At 38.4% G+C, this 25,604-nt stretch overlaps 1 protein-coding gene across 1 annotated transcript in view; it reads left to right on the forward strand.

Annotated features, from left to right (window-relative positions):
- Positions 1 to 25,604, forward strand: part of MALRD1 (MAM and LDL receptor class A domain containing 1) — a 298,997-nt gene that overhangs the window by 58,959 nt on the left and 214,434 nt on the right. Inside the window, exons 16-20 of the mRNA XM_081996518.1 lie at positions 1,760 to 1,912; positions 2,646 to 2,751; positions 3,735 to 4,102; positions 5,782 to 6,194; positions 25,191 to 25,278. Coding sequence (XP_081852644.1) covers positions 1,760 to 1,912; positions 2,646 to 2,751; positions 3,735 to 4,102; positions 5,782 to 6,194; positions 25,191 to 25,278 — 1,128 coding nt within the window. The remainder of the gene's footprint in view (positions 1 to 1,759; positions 1,913 to 2,645; positions 2,752 to 3,734; positions 4,103 to 5,781; positions 6,195 to 25,190; positions 25,279 to 25,604) is intronic.

The raw sequence follows: 25,604 nt of genomic DNA on the forward strand, positions 1-25,604 counted from the left end.
GCTGAGGAATGATTTTTTTTAAAACAGCATTAACGGTGCATTTCTTTGTGTTTTGCTCAATAATCCACAAAATCTTGTCTTATTAGAGGCCCTAACCAACAATAATTTTCTTAATGTTTTCCATTAAAAGCCTGTTATAACTTCAGAACTCAAAAATATAATTTTGTGATTTCGTGAGGATTTTTTAAAGTGCAGAAGAGGACAACCTGATGTTTCTTCATTTTAACATAATAAATATTTGTCGATTTGCATTCATTCATAGAATCATAGAATCATAGAATAGTTGGGGTTGGAAGGCACCTTTTAAGGTCATCTAGTCCAAACCCCCTGCAATGACCAGGGACATCTTCAGCTAGAGCAGGTTGCTCAGAGCCCCATCCAACCTGGCCTTGAAAGCTTCCAGAGATGGGGCATCTACCACCTCTCTGGGCAGCCTGGTCCAGTGCTTTAACACCCTCATTGTGAAAAAATTTCTTCCTTAGATCTGATCTAAACCTACCCTCTTTTAGTTTAAAACCATTGCCCCTTGTCCTATCGCTACAGGCCCTGCTAAAAAGTCTGTTGCTTTCTTATAAGCCCCCTGGAAGTACTGGAAGGCTGCAATAAGGTCTCCCCAGAGCCGTCTCTTCTCCAGGCTGAACAATCCCAACTGTTTCAGCCTGTCCTCATAGGAGAGGTGCTCCATCCCTCTGATCATTTTTGTGGCCCTCCTACGGACCCACTTGAACAGGTCCATGTCTCTCCTGTGCTGAGGGCTCCAGAGCTGGACACAGGACTCCAGGTGGGTCTCACCAGAGCAGAGGAGAGGGGCAGAATGACCTCCCTCAACCTGCTGGCCACGCTGCTTTGGATGCAGCCCAGGAGACGGTTGGCCTGGGCTGCAAGTGCACATTGCCAGCTCATGTCCAGCTTCCCATCCACCAGGACTCCCAAGTCCTTCTCGGCAGGGTTGCTCTCAATCCCTTCATCCTCCAGCTTGTATTGATACCAGGGGTTGCCCTGACCCAGGTGCAGTACCCTATACTTAGCCTTGTTGAACCTCATGAGGTTCACATAGGCCCATTCCTTGAACTTCATACATGACAGTCTTTCACTCCTTTCTTTCCTTTATTTTGTATTATACACATTTTCTAAAATATCACTGCTCTTTTAAAGGAAGAATTGAAGAGCACAGCAGAATATGTTTTTCAAATCTTTTTCACTGCAGTAGTTTTGTGTTTCAGAGATTTCCTCCTAGCAACATCATAGTGTTTCTGTAGTTCCTGGTATTTAACTTGATTCCTACTATAACTAGAGGAAGGGTTTTGTTATCATTAGCATACTTGCTGAGACTCAGGAAATAAGGGATCTAATTTTTGGCTCCAATATTGATTCCCTAAAAGACCTTGCAGAAGGCTTGTTACTGCTTTGTGTGCTCTGTGTTCCTGTCCTGTAACATGAGGATCGTGAGGCCTGTTGTCAGTGCCTCCTCACCTGCTTTGTGTGTTTTGGCTGCACTGCCTTTAGAGGGAAGGACTTGTTTTATTGCATACATTGCATATAATGATGACTTGGTCGTTCCTGTGGGACTGCTGTTTTATCCAACTCTTACGAAACAAATACCCCATCTTGTACTCTGTCTCCTCACACCCCTTTCCTAGACTTTTTCCTAGAATATCGGTGACATATTAGAAATCTTGTATTTAATTTTCATACTGCAAAGCTCGTTTAATAATGTCACATATAGAGATAAAGTGAAATGTCTCTTTCCTCATTTCAGCTGCTGTATGTGACTTTGAAAGAGAGAACTGTGGTTGGATGGAAACTGCAGATGTAGATGAATTTGGCTGGGTAAGGAGTTCCAGCAGTGCTCTTGCACCCGCTTTGCAGAAGCAAGCTCCTCCACAGGATCACACCTACGACAAATCTGAAGGTAAGAGTAGCCAGGCCTAGAAACAGAGAAGTGGCATAGCTATACCTGCTCTTTAATCATACTGTTGTGGTTTAACCCAGCAGGAAGCTAAACACCACACAGCCACTCGCTTGCTCCCCACTGCTGCCCCAGTGGGATGGGGGAGAGAATCAGAAAAAAAAGTAAAATTCATGGGTTGAGATAAAGACAGTCTAATAGGACAGAAAAGGAAGGAAAATTAATAATAATAATAATAACAACAACAGCAACAACAATAAAATAATTTATAATAATAATAAAAAGATATACAAAAAAAGTGATGCACAATGCAATTACTCACCACCCATCAACTGATGTCCAGCCAGTTCCTGGGCAGTGGCCCTCCCTGGCCAACTCCCCCAGCTTATATACCGAGCGTGACGTCGTATGGTATGGAATATCCCTTTGGCCAGTTTGGGTCAGCTGTCCTGGCTATGTCCCCTCACAGCTTCCTGTGCACCCCCAGCCTGCTTGCTGGCAGGGCAGTATGAGAAGTCCTTGACTGCTTAGCAGCAACCCAAAACATCAGTATGTTATCAACATTCTCTTCATCCCAAATCCAAAGCACAGCACTATACCAGCTATCAGGAAGAAAATTAACTCTATCCCAGCTGAAGGACACAGATTTAAAGTGGAGGCCATGAATGCTTTAAAAACCTTTAGAAACACTTTCTTTCCTCAGCCTGAAAAGTACTTTTCTGTTTTATTTTGATAGGTCATTTTATGTTTATTCTGAAAAACAGCAGCAATATCTCACAAGTAGCTCGGCTACGAAGCCCAAAGTTCAGGCAAACTGGATCAAATTGCACATTGTCCTTTTGGTATGTAATAATTTAGATCTAAAATTCATGGATAATCTCACATGGCTTCTCTAAGACTGAAATTGAGATTATAGTTTGCAATAGACACACCTTCCTCTGCAGTATTTATTTCTTTTTATTCTTTAATCATACAGTCTTCATTGCGAACAATATGCAGAAATGCTGAAGCACTTGGAGAACAGATCTGAAACATGGGCTGACTTTTTTGTCAGGTTTTGACCAAAATTATATTAAAGGATTGTGTTTGCATATACATAGACAAATACCACAGTCATTTTGCTAACACTTCTGTTTTGATTAAGTCAATTTGAAAATGTTATAGAATTTTGTTTAAGAACAGGAAACCATACAAAACTCTAGTAGCTCCTTGAGTCATCTACAGTATCCAAAATTAGATTGTATCACCTTTAAACAAAAGCTCCAGTGCAAGAATTGGAGTTTTGCTTCCAGTCCTTTTTTATATAGATAGCAAAACCCCCCTCCTTTCAGTTATTGTCTTTTCTGTGTAATCTTGTCAAATAGAGACAAAAATAAAACTGTGATAATCTATGTACTAAGGTAAAAAATGGTGCTAGTGTTTAAATAAATGTAGGTGTACTTTTGCATTCAGTAAGTGTTCTGGTTTTCCTTCTTGAAACTTTACAATTATGTATTGAATTAAATTTATAAAAAAACATTATGCATCTCAGTGAGCAGTATTCATTGTTCAATATGAAAGCAAACATGTCTCTTGAGTTGTGGGTTATAATTTAATGAAGTATGCTTCTTCTCTCATAATCTTCAGTTGTTGAAACAAGCCCTAGACTGATACAGTAGCCTACCTTACCATCATAGAGAAAGTGGACTGAATTACAGGTAAACTGGAAATAGGCACTGTAGTCTTCCTATATTTCACAGAGCTATGACAGAGAAGGTATTGGCCATTATACTCAATGTGGTCCCTTCTTATCATTTGCACCCTTAACTTTTTGTTATCATTTTAGGTATTACAACTATGGACAGTCAGTTGGAGCAGCAGAGATGCAATTGTTTGTGGATGGGCTGGAACAGCCTACTGTCCTTTGGAGGGCATATTACAACGAGGGAAATCAGTGGTTGAAGGCAGTCATTCAGCTTGGACGCCTTCCACATCCTTTCCAATTATCACTTGATAAAATTAGTCTGGGTTTTTATGATGGTGTCTCAGCAATTGATGATATTATGTTTGAAAACTGTGCTCTTCCACCTCCAGCATTAAGTTGTGAAGGTCCTAATAGTTTCTGGTGCAGAGACACAAAAGCATGTATTGACAGTTTATTGGTCTGTGATCTTGTGGATAACTGTGGGGATGGATCAGATGAAGACAACTGTAGTAAGTACTTTTAATTATTGCTTACTTTACATCAAACTGAAATTTACTTGCCAAATTCATCCCTGGAGTAAAAAAGCACAATACCGTTACAGCCTATCAGTGTCACAGCCAATGATGATTCAACTGAATATAGTTACTGATGAAACAGACCCCGAAAATTTTTAACTTAAATGCTTATGATGATTTACAGCTCAGGGTAAAGGTAATTCAATCTCCCTTATTCAAATGAGTCATATTTCCTTAACTTTTGTAAAACATACAAATGCATTACAAGTTTATTTTAAGAGAGAGAATTCACAGTCTGCCAGTTGATTTGGGTTAACATGCTGTCTTCCATTACAGTGCTGGAAGTACAGTGGCGGATATATACGGACTGAGAGGAGTGTATCTCCTATCTCTTTTTATGTCCTATAACTCTTTCTACCTAGAAAATGTTAAAATATCTGTACTAGAAAGCATTAATCAAGCTGGGCATAACTGTCCCTTTCAAAGAAAGAACTTGTAAGAGCTAAGGAAAGCTACAGGTCATTCACTTTTTTGACAGTTACCTTGCAGTGCTGAAGGGTGCTGTTGATGATTTTCTCCCCAAAGCATGCATTCATCAATTTTAAGAACTCAGGAACATTAATATAAAATAAAATTAACTAGCAGCTGCTTTATCACATCCTGAGGTAACTAATTTATGCAAATCACAATGAGTTTGAGAAACAGGGGACACCTTACATGCTTGAGGGGATACAAGTCTATACTGATATTTGCTGAATATCAACTTAAAACTAATCTGAATTTAAAAGAAAGTGAAGTCTTTCCAGCCTATCTGTTTTCACACTTGTAAAATGCCTATCTTATCTGTTATCTTTGAGGTCTATAGTAAGGAAGTACTATATGATTTGCAGTTTTAAAGATCATTAACAAATAACAGCTTAATTAAAAAAAAAAGAATTGGCTATTATGTCAGTTACTGTTTATGAAGAGCAGATGCAAAGATGAAATGCAAGTTCTCCAGCTCTGATACACCTTTTTTTTTTTTTTTACGTTAGAAGTAATTGGTCTCATAAATGTATTTTGCCTTAGTGTCAAATAATAAAGTGCAGTTTTGTTATAAATTCCTCCTTGGATTTAGCCTTGATAAAGCTATCAAACTAGTATTATTGAGTATAATAAAGATCTAAAACTCAACTCGTTCTTAGGACTACTTTTGCCATGCAAGAACATATTAGGTCACTTATTACACACACCTACAAGACTATATCCTGTTGTTTATTTCATCCAATTATACTCAGTTTTAAATCCTTTACTCAGTTAAATTTCATTTAAAGAACTTTGCATGCTTTAATCATAAAAAATATATAAATTCAACACTGAATAATAAAATGCTCTTCACAATTATGTTTATTCAATAAATTAATTATGTACAGTTTGCCAACATATATTGAAAGAGGAGGCAACTAAATAAAGATTTAATTTATTTTTCTTTGTCCAGGCAAGTGTTTATTTATTCTTCAAAGGTGAGTTTTTGCAAGAAGATACATGTTTTTCCTCTATATTAGAAAGAAATTTTTCTAAGGAGATAAAGACTTATTTTTTTCATTATTTTAGAAAGTTAATGAAAGTATATTGAAGCACTATTACCTTTTGATACTGCTTTCAATTGGCTGGCTGTTCTGTTTACATTTCAGACCCTGAGCTACAGTGTGACTTTGAAAATGGGCTGTGCAATTGGGAGCAGGACATTGAAGATAACTTTGACTGGATCAGAATACGGGGCCCAACACCCACAGTTAATACAGGCCCATTGAAGGATCACACGACAGGCACAGCTAGAGGACACTACCTCTACATGGAATCCTCCAAGCCACACCAATTCCAAGATAACACAGTTTTACTTAGTCCTCTCTTCAACCCTTCTGGCAATGGAGCCTGCGTGTTCCGTTTTCATTATCATATGTTTGGAAAACAAGTTTACAAGCTGTCAGTCTTCCAGAGAACTGTGAGTAACACCAAGGGATGGCTGTTGTGGTACAAGTTTGGAAATCAAGGGAACGGATGGGTCAGACAGACACTCTACATCAGCAGCTCTAAGCCATTTCAGGTACGATCCTTCTAGGTTGCGAAGTGCTTATTTGCTGCCTTGTAAAACATTGCAAGTATATAAACAACTGTGCAATCTCAAAGCTATTTGTAACTGTGATCAAATTGACTTTAAAATACATTTGCAGTGTTTTTTTGAGGAAATATGTCTGAAATATTTATTTTTTGTGGAACTGACTTTTCTCCCTAAAATACATGATTATAATGTTTTGAATATGAACATGGGGTATTTAAAGTAGATGCCTTTTTTTTTTCCAAGCATTTGGTGAAACAAACTTATCTTAATCTGCTACAGAACAGCTTAGCAAAATTTTGATTCATAAATGGAAAAAGAACTATTAAAAGGAATATCCTTTTCTATGCCTTCTTTTCCTAGAATTACCTGCTAATCTTTCATTATATAATGTCAGAAAAAATATCAGTTCAAAATATTTGGGTGCAAGGCTAGGCCAACAGTTAAATATAATTTGGAGAAAGGTATGATAATAGTAAGCTACAGCTACAAACCTTGATTTATTTTCTCACTCTTTTAAAACTGTGTGTTATTTACCTTTTACTATGTGTGAACTGTTTATTCTGGTTTGGGGAGGAGTGGCTGGAGAGCAGCCCGGCGGAAAGGGACCTGGGGGTGCTGGTTGACACCCGGCTGAATATGAGCCGGCAGTGTGCCCAGGTGGCCAAGAAGGCCAACAGCGTCCTGGCCTGTATCAGGAATAGTGTGGCCAGCAGGAGTAGGGAAGTGATTGTGCCCCTGTACTCGGCACTGGTGAGGCCGCACCTTGAATCCTGTGTTCAGTTTTGGGCCCCTCACTACAAGAAGGATGTTGAGGTGCTGGAGCGTGTCCAGAGAAGGGCAACGAAGCTGGTGAGGGGTCTGGAGCACAAGTCTTATGAGGAGCGGCTGAGGGAACTGGGGTTGTTTAGTCTGGAGAAGAGGAGGCTGAGGGGAGACCTTATCGCTCTCTACAACTACCTGAAAGGGGGTTGTGGCGATGAGGGTGTTGGTCTCTTCTCCCAAGTACCTAGTGATAGGACGAGAGGAAATGGCCTCAAGTTGCGCCAGGGGAGGTTTAGATTGGATATTAGGAAAAATTTCTTCACTGAGAGGGTGGTCAGGCATTGGAACAGGCTGCCCAGGGAGGTGGTGGAGTCACCATCCCTGGAAGTGTTCAAAAAACGTGTGGATGTGGCGCTTCAGGACATGGTTTAGGGGACATGGTGGTTCTGGATTAATGGTTGGACTTGATGATCTTAAAGGTCCTTTCCAACCTAGTGATTCTGTGATTCTGTGATTCTGTGGTTGGGTTAATGAACATGCAGATTTATTAGAGGAGACATTAGTTCACTTGACTGCCAACTGGCAATAAAATTAACTTTAAAAAACCCCAAAATATATTATTAAAAGAAATACCTTCCTTTTAAATCTGATATAATGTAATATTTTCTTTAGACTGTCCCACATTAATTTCCCAAAAGATTTTTTTTAGGTAGAGAGAAAATCCTCTTTGGAGGTAAAGGCCTTAATATTACTGTGATTGCATGGAGGCACCTGGAAGGAAAGTGCTCATTTTTTTTGTCAAGACCCTTTGTAGAAATGTAAAGGAATATCAGCATAATGCTTTTTCTTTTCTTTTTTTTTCCCCAAGTAAGAAAACATACCCTTATGTCTGGTAGTTTGTCTAAAGAACACTAAACCCACGTGTCCTACATTTGACCTACATGAGGGTTAGGAAGTCCTGTTCAGTAACTGAAAATATTTTCACTACATTAGTGTTGTAGGGCTTTCTATTGTACTTGCCCAGTTCTGTGCAGGGATGCAAAGGTCTTATATTCTTTTGATGTAGTTTTGTTTTTCATAGTCATTTTTGATGGGCATGAGGTGTACGGTATCACTTGGTAGTTTGTTCTGAAGAAAGAGTTCAACATCTGATGTTCATTATTGTGTATTGCATTTCTTTTGAAGGAACTTGCTGTGTCACAACTCACAACCCTTCAAAACTCTGAAATTTTGAAGAGAACAAGTTGTTATTCTGTTGCTAATAAGCTGTCAAGTGCTGACCTCTTTCCAATGGTCCTTTTAAGTAGATAGTGTTTGGATACTCCTAGAGCTAAAGATGGCGGGGAGGGGGGAAAGCTCTTCACACTGTTACCACTTTTTCTCTGAAGCCCTATGTCTACCGAGACGTGTACTAGAACAGCCTCTCAGTTAGTTTTGGGCTCTCCACTGACTGCGTAATAGTATTAAAGTTGTAGCCTCTATGTTTACTATGTTGTGTACCCCACACTTTATAAGAATTTAGTGGTTCAGTGTTTCCACACCACATACTTGAAGTCTTGTAGGTCCCATTCATGCCTCAAAGGAAATGTTTAGATTCACTTGAGAATGGATTTTTTCCCCTTGAATGTCTGAAAATAAGATAGAACTTTCTGATGATTTTCTGATCAAAATACGTGTCTTGACATCTTAATCTCCTTTTCCATCTCTAGCCATAGCATCTCATCAGCTGTTTTAGGATTTTCAGAGATTCCCTAAAAACTTTCAACTCTAAGACCAAAGATGTCCTAAGTCTTCATAACACAGAACTTCACTTGCTTTTTCTCTTCTAAATGTAAGAGATGATCATATATCTGAGAGAACTGATACCACCTCTTCCTCTTTCCTCCCTATGTAAGCCTGTTATTTGTTTACCACATTTCAAGAAAGAATCACTATGAATAGTAAATCCCTCAAATACATTTTCAGTTTATTTACTAGCATAGGAAGCCAACTTTGGGAGCATATAAACAGTTGTGCATATATACTGTTACGAAAAGAGGGAGTTCTCAGCCAAAAATTCAAAGCAGCAAAGAAAGATACTTGAGGACATCTGGAAATCCAGATCCCCTTTTGAAAGTCTGGAATTCTATGGATATGAAACTTTAGGGCTTTTAATTGAATGCTCTGGCAAAAAAACAAAGGGAAGAGCACATGAAGAACTCCTTTGCTCACACTAGCTCCCACTAAACCTCAGAATCTTAAATTTCTCAAGAAACCTTTGTTCTAGATGCCATCAAACCATGGCTGAAGTCTCTTGCTGTTCCATCAGATGTTTTACATCAGAATGTTAACTGTGACTTCAGTGAGCAGAACAGGAATAGCTGGATGAGTGAAAAGGGAAATTTAGAGGTAATTTATATAAATGAAATGAATGCTGTTGTCTGAGCCAAAATTAAGAATTTCTCTCAAATACTAATACTGTAAAGTAACAAATCCAGTCCAAAATACACAGGCTTATAAAAAATTTTGCAGCTTCAGTGATCTAGGGTTTCTTTCTGAATTCAGAACTAGTATGACAAAGAAATCTGCAAAAATTATACTTTTTTTTGTAAAAATTTCAGGTTATAAAATATATTCCTTTTCAAGATATTCCTTTTTACTATATGGCCACTTGTTTCAACATTAAAAATAATAGGTTGTTGAGTGTATTTGTCTCTCTGATTGATCTTCATTCGTTTTAATCTCCCTGAGAAGTTTACTTACAAGTCTTTTCCTTAAAAGTGCATTTGAAAAGGTAGTAAAATAACAATCTGACCATGGTAGCCTACTTATATTGATGACGAAGTCTGCTTTTATCTTCCTTAAATAATCAAGATACCTGAAATAGTTTCTGCTCAGAAGAAAGTGCAAAGTTTCTATTTTAATATCTTAGATAAATGTATCTGTCTTAGCTTGTTCTATTCATTCAAATTTTTGTGGATACAGAAAAAGGAAACAGTGGTATTTATGTGAACAATGGCAAAATTTTGTATTTCAATCCTTTTGGGTAGTGTAGTCATCTCCTTTTAGTCATGATATAAATCACGTATCTACTGTGTCTATCATACAATATCTAGGGCACCTTTACTATATTGCAAACCACATTATTAAAAAAAAAAAGAAAAAATAATTGCCTTAACCCCAAACCAATTCACTTTTTTCTCATCTGCAATATGTATGTGTATCTCTGTAAACAAAGGTGGTTATAGATCTTTGATACTCCAAAGCATAAGTAATACATAAAAGAGTCTAATATTCTTTTATGGTTTTATAATGATCAGTTTACATTTTTTAAGTTAGCTGTTATGAAACTTAAAAATGCAGATACACTGTTTAAATACATGATTAATTATTAATGTTATACTGAGTATAATTACTAAAAGTTTTAGTATTTTGAGTATCATACATAAGCCCTTGCATGTCCCTTCAAATATAAAACTTTCTCCCTTTAAGTGTGAAAAACAAGAACAAAAATCAGGAGAAAATAAATAATGAAATTTTATTGACAAATGCTGCAGAATAAAATTGCAATTAAGTGGAAATAAAATGCTTTTGTTATTTTCTTATTTTACAAATGGTTAAGAAAAGTAAACAACCAAATCCACTGTAATAATTTTACTCTAATTATCAGTTAGGTATCAGTTTAGAAAGTAATGGAATATTGATTGAAAATTATAATGATACATTTGCTATAAATATAGAACAGCACTATGTTCTACAAACACAAATACAGCCAACCTTCTTTCACCAGCTACTATTTTTAGTACCTGTCATGCTATTTTTATTTTCTCCTCAGTGTAGAATTCAAACCGTTTGTATTTTAAGGGCCTGATTCTGAAAGATGCATGCCTGAGTATATTAATAATGGTGCAGATAAGATTTCCCAAGCTCCTGATCAGCATTTTAAACCAGATATAATGGTCTGGAATACGACCGAACATGGGAAGACAGACAGCTGAAGCACAGTGGATCCCTTTGTCTTTGATTTGTACATTGCTATTCGTACTTCCGACACTCTAACGTACTGTTTTCAGATATAGTGGCCGCACCATTTGTTGCTCATGATTTAAAATAAGACAATTTTGTATATTCAAAAGTTTTGTCAGTTTGGGGAAAAATACTTTCTGTCCTGAAACTGACCTCTGTTTTGTTAAAGTGAAAAGTGACTTGTGTCTTTGCATCTCTTCTGATTTTCTGAATACCCCTGTCTTATTCAGGCTGAGATGTCAAAGCATAAGTGCTGGACCGGTCGTATTTCAGACATTCTCCATAAAGGACTTTGATATTGGTGTTTTACTGTGGGTTGTAAATGGATCAAAAAGAATTAACTTAGTTGTCTTCTAAAATCCTTTTGACTCATTTGGTGTTACAAAATATGATGTGAGTTGTCTCTTCCAGCATCTGCAAGGTAGAAATGTTCAATGTGACAGTAGTTACAGATTTTATTGTTCTTGTTGTAAATCCTAGAAACCCTAAGGCAAGTAAGTGAACATACTAGGCGAGGTGCCCCTCTTGACCTCCTGTTTACGAACAGAGAAGGACTGCTGGGAGATGTGGTGGTCAAAGGCCGTCTTGGGCTTAGCAACCATGAAATGATAAAATTCTCAGTTCTTGGTGAAGTAAGGAGAGGGTCAGCAAAAAAACTACCATGGAGTTCTGGAGGGCAGACTTCAGCCTGTTCAGGACACTGCTTTGAGAGAGTCCCATGGGAGACAGTCCTGAATAGCAAATGGTCCAGGAAGGCTGGACAACCTTCAAGAAGAAAATCTTAAAGGCACAGGTGCAGGTGGTCCCCATGTGCCATAAGACGAGCTGGCAGGGAAGACAACCAGCCTGGCTGAACAGGGAGCATTTGCTGGGACTCGGGGAAAAAGGAAGAGTTTATCACCTTTGGATGAAGGGGAAGGCAACTCAAGAAGAGTACAAGGATCTTGTTAGGTCATGCAGAGAGAAAATTAGAAACGTAAAAGCCCAGCTAGAGCTCAAACTGGCCACGGTCATAAAGGAAACAAAAAGTGTTTTTACAAATATATCAACAACAAGAAGAGAGCCAAGAAGAATCTCATCCCTCACTGAATGGGGGGTGAACATTGTCACCAAGGATGAGGACAAGACTGAGGTACTTAATGCCGCCTTTTCCTCAGTCTTTAATAGCCAGACCAGGTGTCCTCAGGGTATTCATCCTCCTGAGCTGGAAGACAGGGATGGAGAGCACAATAAACTCCCCATAATCCAGGAGGAAACAGTTAACGACCTGCTGTGCCACCTGGACACCCACAAGTCTATGGGTCCTGGGGATCCACCCGAGAGTACTGAGGGAGCTGGCGGAGGAGCTTGCCAAGCCATGCTCCATCATTTATCAGCAGTCCTGGTTAACAGAGGAGGTCCCAGATGACTGGAGGCTTGCCAGTGTGACACCTGTCTACAAGAAAGGCCAGAAGGAGGATCCGGGGAACTACAGGCCTGTCAGCCTGACCTCAGTACCATGGAAGATTATGGAGAGGTTCACTCAAGAGAGGGCACTCATGGGGCATGAGCAGGACAAGCAAGGGATCAGGCCTAGTCAGCATGGGTTCATGAAAGGCAGGTCCTTCTTGACCAACCTAATCTTCTATCACCAGGTGACCCGCCTAGTGGATGAGGGAAAGGCTGTGGATGTTGTCTACCTGGACTTTAGTAAAGCCTTTGACAGCATCTCCCACAGCATTCTCCTGGAGAAACTGGTGGCTCATGGCTTAGACAGGTGCACTCTTTGCTGGGTAGAGAACTAGCTGGACGGCCAAGCTCAGAGAGTTGTGGTGAACAGAGTTAAATCCAGATGGCGGCCAGTCACAAGTGGTGTTCCCCAGGGCTGAGTACAGGGGCCGGTTTTGTTTAACGTCTTTATGGATGACCTGGATGAGAGGATTGAGTGCTCCCTCAGTAAGTTTGTGGATGACACCAAGTTGGGTGGGAGTGTTGATCTGCTGGAGGGTAGGAGGGCTCTGCAGAGGGATCTGGACAGGCTGGATTGATGGGCGGAGGTGAACTGCATAAGGTTTAACAAAGCCAAGTGGCCGGGTCCTGCACTTGGGTCACAACAACCCCATGCAACGCTACTGGCTTGGGGAAGTGTGGCTGGAGAGCTGCCCGGTGGAAAGGGAACCGGGGGTGCTGGTTGACAGCCAGCTGAACATGAGCCAGCAGTGTGCCCAGGTGGCCAAGAAGGCCAGCAGCGTCCTGGCCTGTATCAGAAATAGTATGGTCAGCAGGAGTAGGGAAGTGATTGTGCACCTGTACTCAGCACTGGTGAGGCCGCACCTTGAATCCTGTGTTCAGTTTTGGGCCCCTCACTACAGGAAGGATGCTGAGGTGCTGGAGTGTGTTCAGAGAAGGGCAACGAAGCTGGTGAGGGGTCTGGAGCACAAGTCCTATGAGGAGCGGCTGAGGGAACTGGGGTTGTTCAGTCTGGAGAAGAGGAGGCTGAGAGGAGACCGTATCGCTCTCTACAACTATCTGAAAGGGGGTTGTGGCGACGAGGGTGTTGGTCTCTTCTCCCAAGTAACTAGTGATAGGACAAGAGGAAATGGCCTCAAGTTGCACCAAGGGAGGTTTAGACTGGATGTTAGGAAAAATTTCTTTATGGAGAGAGTGGTCAAGCATTGGAACAGGCTGCCCAAGGAGGTGGTGGAGTCACCATCACTGGAATTGTTCAAAAAATGTGTAGACGTGGCACTTCAGGACATGGTTTATTGGGCATGGTGGTGTTGGGTTGATGGTTGGACTTGATGATCTTAAAGGCCTTCTCCAACCTTAGTTATTCTGTGACTCTGTGGTTCCCACATGCCATCTCCCTTTTGAGTTTCTCAGCTCATAGGATCTGATGTTGTAGCCACCCAGTGCTGAACTGGGAAACATGCCCTGTTACAATTGCTGAGCAGCATTTTTAGATCAGATGATAGTGTGAAACATCTTTTAGAATCACTAGGGTCCTGTAACCTTGCAGACATGAAGCAATGAAAGCTAGCCTTTGCTACAAAAGGATATTCACTATATTACCCCTAACAGCTCTTAGTTGTCTGTTGAAGAGGAATCACAGAATCATAGAAAAGTTGGGGTTTGAAGGGACCTTTTAAGGCCATCTAGTCCACCTCCCCCTGCAATGAGCAGGGACATCTTCAACTAGACCAGGTCGCTCAGAGCCCCATCCAACCTGACCCCCCCAACCATTTCCGTAATGAAAAACTCAGGGTTCTAGTGGAAAGTGGACTTTTTGGCAAAAATCTACTTTACAAACTATTTTTAAAGTGGTTTTGAGTTCAGTTTCAAACAAAAAGCCTGTGCTATAGCAAATTGTGAGTTTTCAGAATTTAATGTTTTTATTTCATGCATCTCTAGGAGTGGTAATTATATTTCATACATTAATAAAGCAGAACTTGTTGTAGTAGACTAAATAACCTTTGTATCAATTTAAGAATAGATGATGACTTGCTAGGCTTCTTCATCAGCTATAATATCGCTGAAGTAAGAAAATTTCAAATTTCATTTCCTAAATAACAAGCATCAAACTATTGAAATTACAGGTTCTAGATCTCATATCACATTTCACAGCACCTCTGAGAGAAATTTTCATAGGGATTTGTAATGTCAATACCTTTGTAGATTGACTTAAGTGTGGGAGTTTCTCAGTCTTTAATCATTAACTGATAAGTGTCAGGTTGAAATTACGGACTTATACTGGTGTACTCCAGAAAATGGAGCTGACCAAACTTAGTCATATTCTACTTCTTGCATGCAGCTTCACTGGAAGAGTGCACACAACTTTTTATTGTCCCAAGAGAAGTACTGTTTCCTAGTGTGAAAAGCAATGTGGGGAGACCATGTTTCAGCCTGTTACAATTTGCATATCAGCACATTACAGCTAGGACTTAGCCTTACTACTCACAGTGTTGTTAGATGGAAACTGGTTCTGAACAGTTTGTGCTTTTTCTTCTATATATCCTAAGAAAACAAATCAAAGTAATTGTGTATTTGCCCTTACATTAGGAACATTAAGCTGAAAAAAAAAATGGAAGTAGAAATGTTTGACCCTTTCTAGAATACTTGTGTAAAGAGTGTTCTTCTTAGCAAGAGAGATGGTTGAGATGTAACAGAGAAACATCAAGTCAACAGTGTCATAGAGAAGCTGATTTCTCTGAATACAGAGAATGAGAAGTACTCCAAAATTATTAGGCAACACAATCAAAACAAAATGAATACTACTTTAGGATGGTCTGTTGTACAATTCATTGCTGAGGAATGTTTTATGTACAAGGTAGTATGAATGGGATCAATAAGTAACTTGGCAAATTATTGAAAGAAAAGTCTGTTAAGGGCTACTAGCACAACAGTGAGGCTATAACCTCCCACCTGTGATATACTGCCAAGAGTTTGGGAGCTACTACTGCTTGCCTGTTTTGTTCTCATTGTGGATGTGGCAGCATCTCTCCACTGGGAGACACACACTGCAGTTAGCTGGACAGCTGACCTAACCTGTGGTACATCTGTCCTCATGCCGTGAGACACTGTGCTGCAGACAGCTTTTGGTGCATCAAGGGGCTCATCCTTTTTGATATTCTAATGATGACTTAAGATTTTCTGCAGCCGCTTTCACCCTTATTGAACCAGGTTTATCGTTGCCAAGTGTTGTTAGCCTTCTGCCTTGATTTGATTGTCTTCTTGCTTCCTTGTTCAGGGTCTCATTATCAGTGCATGCTGACACACCAGTAGTTTGTTAATGATTAGCTGGTCAGATACACATTTTTCATTAAAATCTGGTGTTGAAGCAGCTCTGAATTTATCAAGGACTTCTCTAAGATGTTTATTACACCTCTAATACCCACTTGTGATCATTTTTCTGTTATTGCTTTCGATCCATTCCCTGGTAGCAATTTTCACACAAGGATTTAGTCATCATGGATTTCCACTCTAGCAACAGCTTCAATTTTAACTTTCAATTTGTCACTGCTCATCTTCCTTCTCCTACTCTTCTCCTTTGCACTTTCCCTGATAATCTGCTGAGATTAGTATTCAGGGATTCTTTTTTTTTTTGTTCCTTTTATGTTTTTGTCCTTTAAAGATTACCACATGCTTCTGTTGCTTCTTCCTCCTCCAATTGTACTCCAAATACATGGATATTCAGCCATATTTGCTGTAGCTTGGTAGCTCTCTTTCTGGGCACTAACTATTCTTCTTCATCTCTGATCTGTCTCTTGGCTTCTTTCATCCCTGATACCTGCTTGCATGTTGCATGCTACTCTGGTTAACAAACTTACATTGTGCTGTTGGTTTCTGAGCTACTTAGAGTCACCATTCTCAGTTTTATTTTCACAGTGGCACTGTATAGCCTGTGGTTGCTGGCTGACCTACACAGTTTCCTATGCACTTGCCTCTGGAGCAATTGTTTATTAATTGGTTAATATTGGCAGGGAAGTGCTACCCACATTTTTTAATTCTTCACTGATCATAGAATCACAGAACCACAGAATGGTTTGGGTTGGAAGGGACATTTAAAGATCATCCAGTCCAATGCCAATCACATGGGCAGAGACATCTTGCACTAGATGCAAGGTTGTTCAAAGCCATGTCCAACCAGACTTAGGGATGGAGCATCTGCCACCTCTCTGGGCAACCTGTGCAGGCACCTCACCACCTTCACTGTCAAAAATTTCCTTAGATATAGTCTAAATCTACCCTCTCTTAGTTTAAAACCATTACCCCTTGTCCTACCGCAACAGGCCCTGCTAAAAAGTCTGTCCCTGTCTTTCTTATAAGCCCCCTTTAATTACTGGAAGGCTGCAATAAGGTCTCCCTGGAACCTTCTTTTCTCCAGGCTGAACAACCCCAACTCTCCCAGCCATTCTTCACAGGAGAGGTGTTCCATCCCTCTGATCATTTTTGCAGCCCTCCTCTAGGCCTACTTTAACAGGTTCATGTCTTTCTTAGGTTGAGCGCTCCAGAACTGGACGCAGTAGTCCAGGTTGGGTCTCACCAGAGTGGAGTAAAGGGGCAGCACTACCTCCCTTATCCTGCTGGTCTTGCTTTTTATGTAGTTCAGGGTATAGCCTCCGTATCTGTATAGGCTAGATTAAAAAAAAAGGCACCCAAAACCAAAAGAGTTGCTGTGTTACTTACACAATATTTAACTTACAGGTCTTGTTAGAATGTGTCCTGGGCAGGGTGTGATGTGCAGAGATGGTTACAGGGTGTCTGGGAGCTGTGCCAGAGGATGCTGGTGTCAGGTCAAATTATGTGGATTACTTCATGTCTGTACTGTTGAAGTATCAATGCTTTTTGGTATCACAGCTCTAATACTTGCACCTGTACAACCTAGCCTCCTCCACCATGTCCCGTCCTCATGACCAGGATCAAGGGTTGCCTTGTTAGGGCTATAGTGGGCCAGGAACAAAAGCTGACATAATCTCATGTGCATCTCATGTCCATACTACATGCAGAACTAGTTTGGACAATTCATGCTCGGGTTTCACAGCCCACAGTCTAAGTGAGAAATAATATGCACGTAGAGTGGACAATGAGGGAACTGGGACACTTGTAGGAAAGAGTAAAAACAACCATAGACTTTGTGGTTGGTAGTGAACTTTGTGTTGATAGTGAAGGCTATTCAGTACCTACAGTTTGAAGTGAAATAATGTCTTGAAAACGTGTGGTGCTATGCAGTATATTTGAAAGGGAAAAAGTAGTATGATTTTTTTAAAAGTCATTTTTAAAGGTCAGTATTGCCATTTTTTACAGGTGGATTTCAGAGCATAGAAAACAGTATGAAAACAAGGAAATCACATGAGAAGCCAGGAAAATATATTGCCCATTGTGCAAACCTTCAGGGATAATTGCATGGGTTTAGTTCAGTTCTTTGGGAAATAAATTGCCCTTCTGTTCAGTGCTATTACAACTCTTAATATTATGAAGCTATTATCCACTCTGTGGCAATAGAAATAATTTATTCTTTGCATTATTGTTTTAGTGGTATGCAGTGGAAGACTTGTCATATGTCATCAAGTCACAACATATGCACAAAGGGGACCAAGAATAAGGATTTCCAAGCTAATCTTAACAATGACTTTTCCAGTCAAACCTGTATTCTTAATTTCACATCTGTCATTTCCTTACTTTTTTGGGGGGGGGGGGGCAGGGGGAAACGGGACAAAGGGGTGGGTGTGTTTTACCTTTGTTCCCTATTTACATGCAGGAAGACTGAAGGAAATCACACAAGGTAAAAATAACCTTTCTATATGCCAATTAACTGTCAAGTACTGCCCACATTTTAAATATGGAAAACCTGAAGTACCACCCTTAACAACCCACAACCCACTGACAGACTGAGTCATTTGAATTTGAGGGGAATCATGTAAAGTAGGAGTTTTTCTTTCTTGAAAATTAAGAGTAGTATCTTAAATTTGCTGTTGGTATTACTATATGACTTACTAGGAATTGCTGAACAGGAAAAACAGGATAACTTTGTGAAGAGAAGGACAATGTTAGTGACTTTTTTCTCATTCCTTTATTGGATCTAGAAGCCATCTTTGAAAAGGTAACAAGAAGATTACAGGAAAGCAGTAATTCATTGAAGTTTTAATTAAGTCTCCTTCTAGTTCTACGCCTTACATCAAACACAGGGTTTATTTATATTATTTATAATCTTTCTATGTTTATTGAGTATGTTTATAGCAGAATTAAGAAACAATTTAGAAATTCTACTCCCACTGAAGTATATAGCAAAACTCTCATTGTCTTTAATGAAGACAGGATGTCATGGCAGGTCATATGTTCCAATGATATCCCTATGTTATTGTTTTCTTTGAGAGGTTGAGGCCATATGTATGGACGTAGGAGCAGCAATTCTGTGTAACTTACTATCTCAGTCAGGCAAAATCTTTTGGATAAGGAAAGGTCTGCATCTTTAGGTAAAAGATGTAATAGTGATCCCCTTGCTCACTAGCATTTGCTGCTAAACGGATAATTGACTCGGTTGCTGGCACAAATGTTTCCATAAGCATTGAAAAGAAAGCAATGCAGGTGTTCTTGGGATACTCTGTAGCTCAGCATGGAAGAATTGCCTTAGCAGTAAGCATTGCATAGATCACATACAAGTCCATCCACGAAGGCCCTACTCAGGCTTCTCTGGATAGAGATGTGGAGATGTCTTTATGCAGCCCTTGACATCTCGACATGCTCCAGGGTACAAGAGGGAGGGACAGAAGTACTCAGGTCATAACAAGCTATCTTGGTCAATGTGGGACACATCTTTTAGGACTGTAAGTCCCAGGAACTTGACACAGTAACTCAGCTAGAATCCTGTAATTCTATTATTTATTAATTTATTTAGTTAGTTAGTTTTAAAATCTCAGGAAACAGTAGTCGGGAGAAAGAAAGAATCTATGTAATGTATAAGTGAGTATGTATGTAAGCTGCTGAACCTGCATACACCTGTCATGGAAGATCACCCTAAAAGCAAAAACACACTTATGGTAAGGAGTGGTGATGAGATTCCATCTGAAAGTAGTTCAGGGTACCATTAACATAATCACAGTCAGTAAAGTCTGACCATGAAAGATCATCATCAACTTTACCCTTGCTTTGCTATTCCCATACTACAACTGACTCACTTTCACTTGGATGTATCCTTGTTAAAGCAGCCTATCAGTTAGACCCAGCCTTTGAATCCTTAAACTGCATAATTAACAACAAGGCTATCAGAAATGACTGATGCTCTAAAAAAACCCCCTAAATGTATACAGGAACACTAAAAGGACTTGTACCTTAGATGTGGGAGAAAATTTACAATATTTTTTACTAGATTTGGCCTTGCACAGTTAACCATGGAAGTTTTAGTACTGTCTGTGAGTATATCCTTATTTGTCAAGTATTTTCATTACTGAGTGATTTTTAAGTAATTAAAAGAATATCACCATTCATCTGTTTAGGGAAAGAAAACATTTACCTTTCTAATATTACAAAAACTAGAATAGCCAAAGGATATATATGCATTTTTGGGCCCAAGTAACCAAATTAAATAAAATTAAATTAAATTAATTTTGAGACTGAAAAACACCTTCAGATTTAAAAGGAGGTTTGTCCATTTTTATGTGTTTGTTGTGGGTTTTGGTATGTTTTTTTTTTTTAATACTTCATATTTACAATTGGGGTTGCTTTTGAAAATAATCTCATTCTGCCATGACCTTGTGGAATAGAGGAGACTTCTGTATCTTTGTAGATGATGTCAAAACTAACCATGACATTAAATATAACTTTATCATTATAATTACTAGATAGATGTGTCCCAAGTGGTTAGGCTAATCACGTTGTTTTATAAAGCTAGAATCTCAGAACATTTTAGGCACTGACTATATACTAATTCTGCAATAATTCTTCCAACATTAATATTACAGAGTGAAAACAGGATCTTTTCTCTTGAGTGAAGTATTGTGGCGTTAAGACAGCAAAGTACTGACTCCCAGGATATGTAAACAGTTATTATGCTTGTCAGCAGTCCCACAGACATCAGTGAACAGTTTGAAACAGGACAGAAATGTGATTCTTTCCTGCAGTTTAGAAAAATGCTTGGAAAAACATAAATCAGCATGAAGGTTCACAAGCTTATACTGAAGTGTGATAAAGTGCTTTACTGAACTAGAACTAGTGTTTTTCAGTACCTTGTAAAACTAAGCACTGTAAAATATCAAATACGTGACACAAGATTTTTCATAATTTATGTGTATATCCTTAAGTTCATTCGTAAGAATTCATCTGGATACCTGTGTGAAAGGACTTTTGAAGTCTTGAGACATTAACTTCTAATGCATTTTTGATGGACACAAAAGGAAGGGGCTTGATGGGCTTTGAAGGTGGGCAGTGGAATCTCAAGCTTTTCTATATTTATTGTTAATATGTTGTGGTGACCTAACGTTGAGAATCTTTCCAGCAGCTGATGGGCTGTCTCTGCTTGGGCTTTCTTTTGGGGACAGAAGGGTTTCATGCTACGCGTAGTAGCCTTGATTACCTTGTCACTTCCCCCATAAGGGGGAAAGCTGGAACGTGCTGTGGCACCCCTTCTGCCAGTGCACCCATTTTTTTTTCCCAAGAGAAACCATGGTGCAGAAGGTACAGAGGTAAAGTTCAGTACCATTAGTCAGGATGCAACTAATGGATGCCTAGATGAGAGATTTGGGAAATAGTCTCAGGTCCCACAGTGCCTACTCCTTTGATGGCAGCTGAAGCAGCAGAGAAATAAAGCCAGGGACCAATAAATCACCATGTTTGGACTCACCTATCAAGGAAACCAGTGCCTTATTTCACATGAACTAGTAACTCAAGAAGTAAAAATTAAATCTAAATTTCTCAGATTTTTTTAAAAATCACAATTTTTCTTAAAAAAATTTTTTTGCTTGGTAAATAGTTTTTCTTTTCAATGTATTTCTTGAGATATCATTATAGGAATATGTTCATGTGTTCTTGAGAAAATCATCCTACAGTAAAGACTTATTGTGACATGATTGTTGGATGAAGAGATCTTGATAAAAAGGATTTTTAAAGCAAGAAATTTTGATACAGGTTTCACACAGTTCATGGTTTTATGGCTTGTTCCTTATCTGTAATTACAAAAGTTCCAACATCTCTTAAGAAATTCATTACCTGATGAAAAGTTAAGAGACATTTTCCTTTATTTATACATAGCATTAAAACAGGGAGAGTTTACTTCAGAGATTTGCAGTGAAATGTGTATGACTTTCAATCCTGCATTTGCTTTCGGTAACCTATGACCAAAGTTTTTGATGACAAAGTGTTCTGTTGGTTATTTGTGCTGTTATCCACTTGTGTGGTTGTTCTTTCCTCTTTTAACCAAATCACATGGTTTATTGCCAGAAATAATCATAGCAAACCTAGTCAAAATCAGCATGATCTAACTACAAATAAAATCATTACGTATCACAGTTGACACTTCCTGTGACAAACCTGAAATATTGTCTGGCTATATTACTAGCTAAATACATTAGAATTAATATCACTATTTCCTAGACATTCAGAATTTTGAACACTTCATGGCTTTTTGGAATTAATTCCATTCTAGTTTAAACTATGCTTGTATGGAAATTAAGATCTTATTCTGCTAACCTTCAGTGGGAATTGGCTAGTGACAGAAATGAACATTACTGTAAAAATGGAACATTTGTACAGACCAGTATTACCTATTATAATTCCTCTATTAACACTTGTCATAATGTTCTTTCATCCTTCAAAAACTATTTTGTTCAACATCTTAAGGGATCAATCCTTTTCTGTATACAGAGTGTCACACATTTTTCCTTTCATGGAGGTTTTTTCCCCTTTTTTTATGTAGCATACCTTTTGTTACCTTTATAGATTTCAGTGAGACTGGGTCTCTAGAGTTCTGAAAACTGGAGAAATTTGGAACTATTTATCCTCATTCAAATAATAAATGAGATGTGAAATGAGCTTCATGGTAGATGAGTTCCCTAGAGGTTGTTTAATAATAGCTTATGAAGTTTGCAGAATTTCAGCTGGCAAATTAATTTAAGTGGTCAATGTTTAACCACAGCTGCAGAGAGACTAAGTTTTATACTGCAGCACTAACCCATAAATTGGTCCTATTTTCAGTTTTAAGTTTATATCTACACCTCTGTTACATTTTCTGTTACTTACTGAATAACAGTAAGTGTCAGACTCCCCAAATAAGTACATAAATAAATAAATTAAATTAATTTGATTGGGGAGATTTTAAGCAATACAATCATAATCATAACAATAAAGAGGTATTCTGAATTGAGTTACCCCTGCAGAACTGTGTCCTGGCACTTCTATCTTTGGATAATTTAATGCCGTTAATAAAAGTATTATTTCTTAAGGTACAGGAGTGTAACCTCCTCCAGGAAAAGGTTGGTAGAAGATGATACATAAGGATGACGTCACACCATGTGAATGTTGTGACTAGGGAGATGGGCACAGGGAGTTATGGGGAGAGAGAAGCCCCTCGACCTACTGGTTAACATCCGTCAAAGCACAGCACAATCCCACAGAAAAATGGGGTAGTTTTGAGGGGGCTTGTGTTTGTCTTAGTAACAACTGTGTGAGTTAACAAATCCTCTGCCTCTTTGTCTGAATTTTGGCTCATTTATGAGTAATTAATTATGAGCAGTTAACCATTCATGCTTTGAACAGAAAGTCAAAATTTTATTTAAACTGCTGCGTGTTTGCCAGTCAAAATAACACTGAAAGGAATTTTGTCATTTTGGAATAACAAATTTTCTTGCATGGCATTTGCAAATAATAGATATCTTGATTTGTCCTGTTTCTAATCATTTTTATGTTATTGGTACCAATACTGTAGCAGTGGCCCCATTTTAACCTAAACAGGAAACAAAGACCAGGGTAATATTGTAAAGAATATCTGTGGATATTCTGAGGGAAAAGTAAGAACCCCATACCAAGATTGATACTGAGTAAGAAGAAATGCTGTCATTTACTGTTGTCATTCACATTAAATACATTTCATGCTAGACTAACCCATCTTCAGCATATCCATAATAAGGCACATATATCCATCTTCTTTTAGCATACTCAGTTATTTTTTCTAATGGACATATTCTACAAATGAAGCGTAACCATTTTTATTTACTCTGGTGATATCAGCATCAGTAATAAATCTGCTGTTTGCATGCAACTTCAGAATAGTAGAAACAAACTTGTGAGTATTAACATATTAAGACTGATATTATTCTCTTAAGTGTTAAGGTTATTCCTTGCACCTTTTAAATATTTTTCCTCCTGTTACATGTTAATAAATTTAAAGTGTGACTTATAAAAGCTTTGTGTACATACCAGGTGAACAACAGTTCTCAGTGTGTAGATGAATTTCCCTCAAGTTACTGAGAAGCTTGTTTAATACACAGTGCTGATTTCTGAAACTGGAAATCTTTTACAGGACTTAGTTTACTATAGGACAAAAGAAATACTGAAATCTAAAATACAGCATATATTTTTGAAATTACATGTGATGTTAGGATGTTTCCAAAATATCAATGATATTTGATCAAAATAATTGAGACATCTATCTACACAGAAGTGCCTTGCATCTTTCAGTTTGGAGCAGTGCTTCATCACTTGTTGAAAATAAGCTTTCTTTGCAAATAAAATTGCAAATAAGTAAATTACAACAAAAATATTTGAACTAACAGTACTGTGAAACAGTACTGCAGTATTTTTGCCGCTATTTATACTTCATTCTTTTGTAGGAATTGTCTATTGAACTGCAGAACAAACGTGAAAAATGTATTTGAAGTCTTATGCAGCACTCCAGAATAATCTGGAAACTTGAACTTGTGTGTCTAAGTGTGTGTGTGTAAGATGTGGCATAAGAATTTTTAAAAAATGGCAAAGAAATAACTAACATTTGAACTCCATTGGACCAGCAAAAACATTTATTTACCTTTTTTAAGAATGTATGTTTTGAGGAAGATTTATTTTTTTTATGAACGGGGATTTATAAATTAGCTAAACTAAGAAAGTTCTTACTAAATCTTTCCCTAATCACCTGGTTGGATTTTTAGCATTCAGCAACAGTCAGAAGAAAAGAGGCTTATTCAGTCATCCAGAGAGTATTTCACAAATACTAACCTATCCCATTCCTTGGCAGTAGATAATAACGAGAAAGTAAGCATATACACCAATGACAACTCCAGTGAAATAGAATATTTTTCTTTAAAAGGTTTCATAGCACATCTCTAACCTACTTAATTGTTTTCATCACAGTGGGATTTGTATAAGGGTATATAATTTATTCACATGAATGTTATTATAATTAATCATGATTAATGTTATTACAATAAGTACCAAAGGAGCTAATCATAATATGCCACTTATGATAATGTCTTGCCATCATTTTATATCACAGTGATATAAACGATGTGGATTTACACATTGTGAAGCCAACCATTCTGTTATGGTTCTCTTTGATTAATGTGACCACCAGCAATAAAGTCTCTTTCATAAAGTGTCACTAGATACAACATATCCCCTAGAATAAATTTAATCTCGTTTTAAGTGTGAAACACGGTAAATGACTCCTCTATCAATTGATATTAAATATTTAATGAGAAGTGGAAGCCTACTACACCCTGGAAAATGCTTTTGTAATTCTTGTTTCCCTAGATCTTGGTGAAAGGTACCGTTGGAGACGGTTTCACTGGAGACATTGGACTTGATGACGTGTCTTTTCTAGGCTGTACTCTTTACAACGGTAAGAACAGCATTAAAGTGTACATCTCCAGGCTGTGAGCCGATTCTTTGCCGTCATTTGTAAATATTGCTACTGGAAAGGCAAAAACCAGATCAAACTGTGGCTCATGCCTGACGAGGAAATGCAGACTTGTTTCCCTGCTCCGCAGACCCTCATAGCTGGGCATCAGCACCAAATAGTTTCTTCTGTGCACGTAAGGTCCAAAAGGGACCCTCGGTAAGAAGCGTGCCACTTCCAAACTCTGTGAGATCTTGATTCCTAGAAGGAAAAAGAAAACTCAACTGTGTGTCAACAAACTGACCTTGCATTCAGCAAACTTGGTGTGA

Source organism: Phaethon aethereus (genome assembly GCF_964289735.1).
Source record: "Phaethon aethereus genome assembly, chromosome: 2".
Classification (NCBI taxonomy): domain Eukaryota; kingdom Metazoa; phylum Chordata; class Aves; order Phaethontiformes; family Phaethontidae; genus Phaethon; species Phaethon aethereus.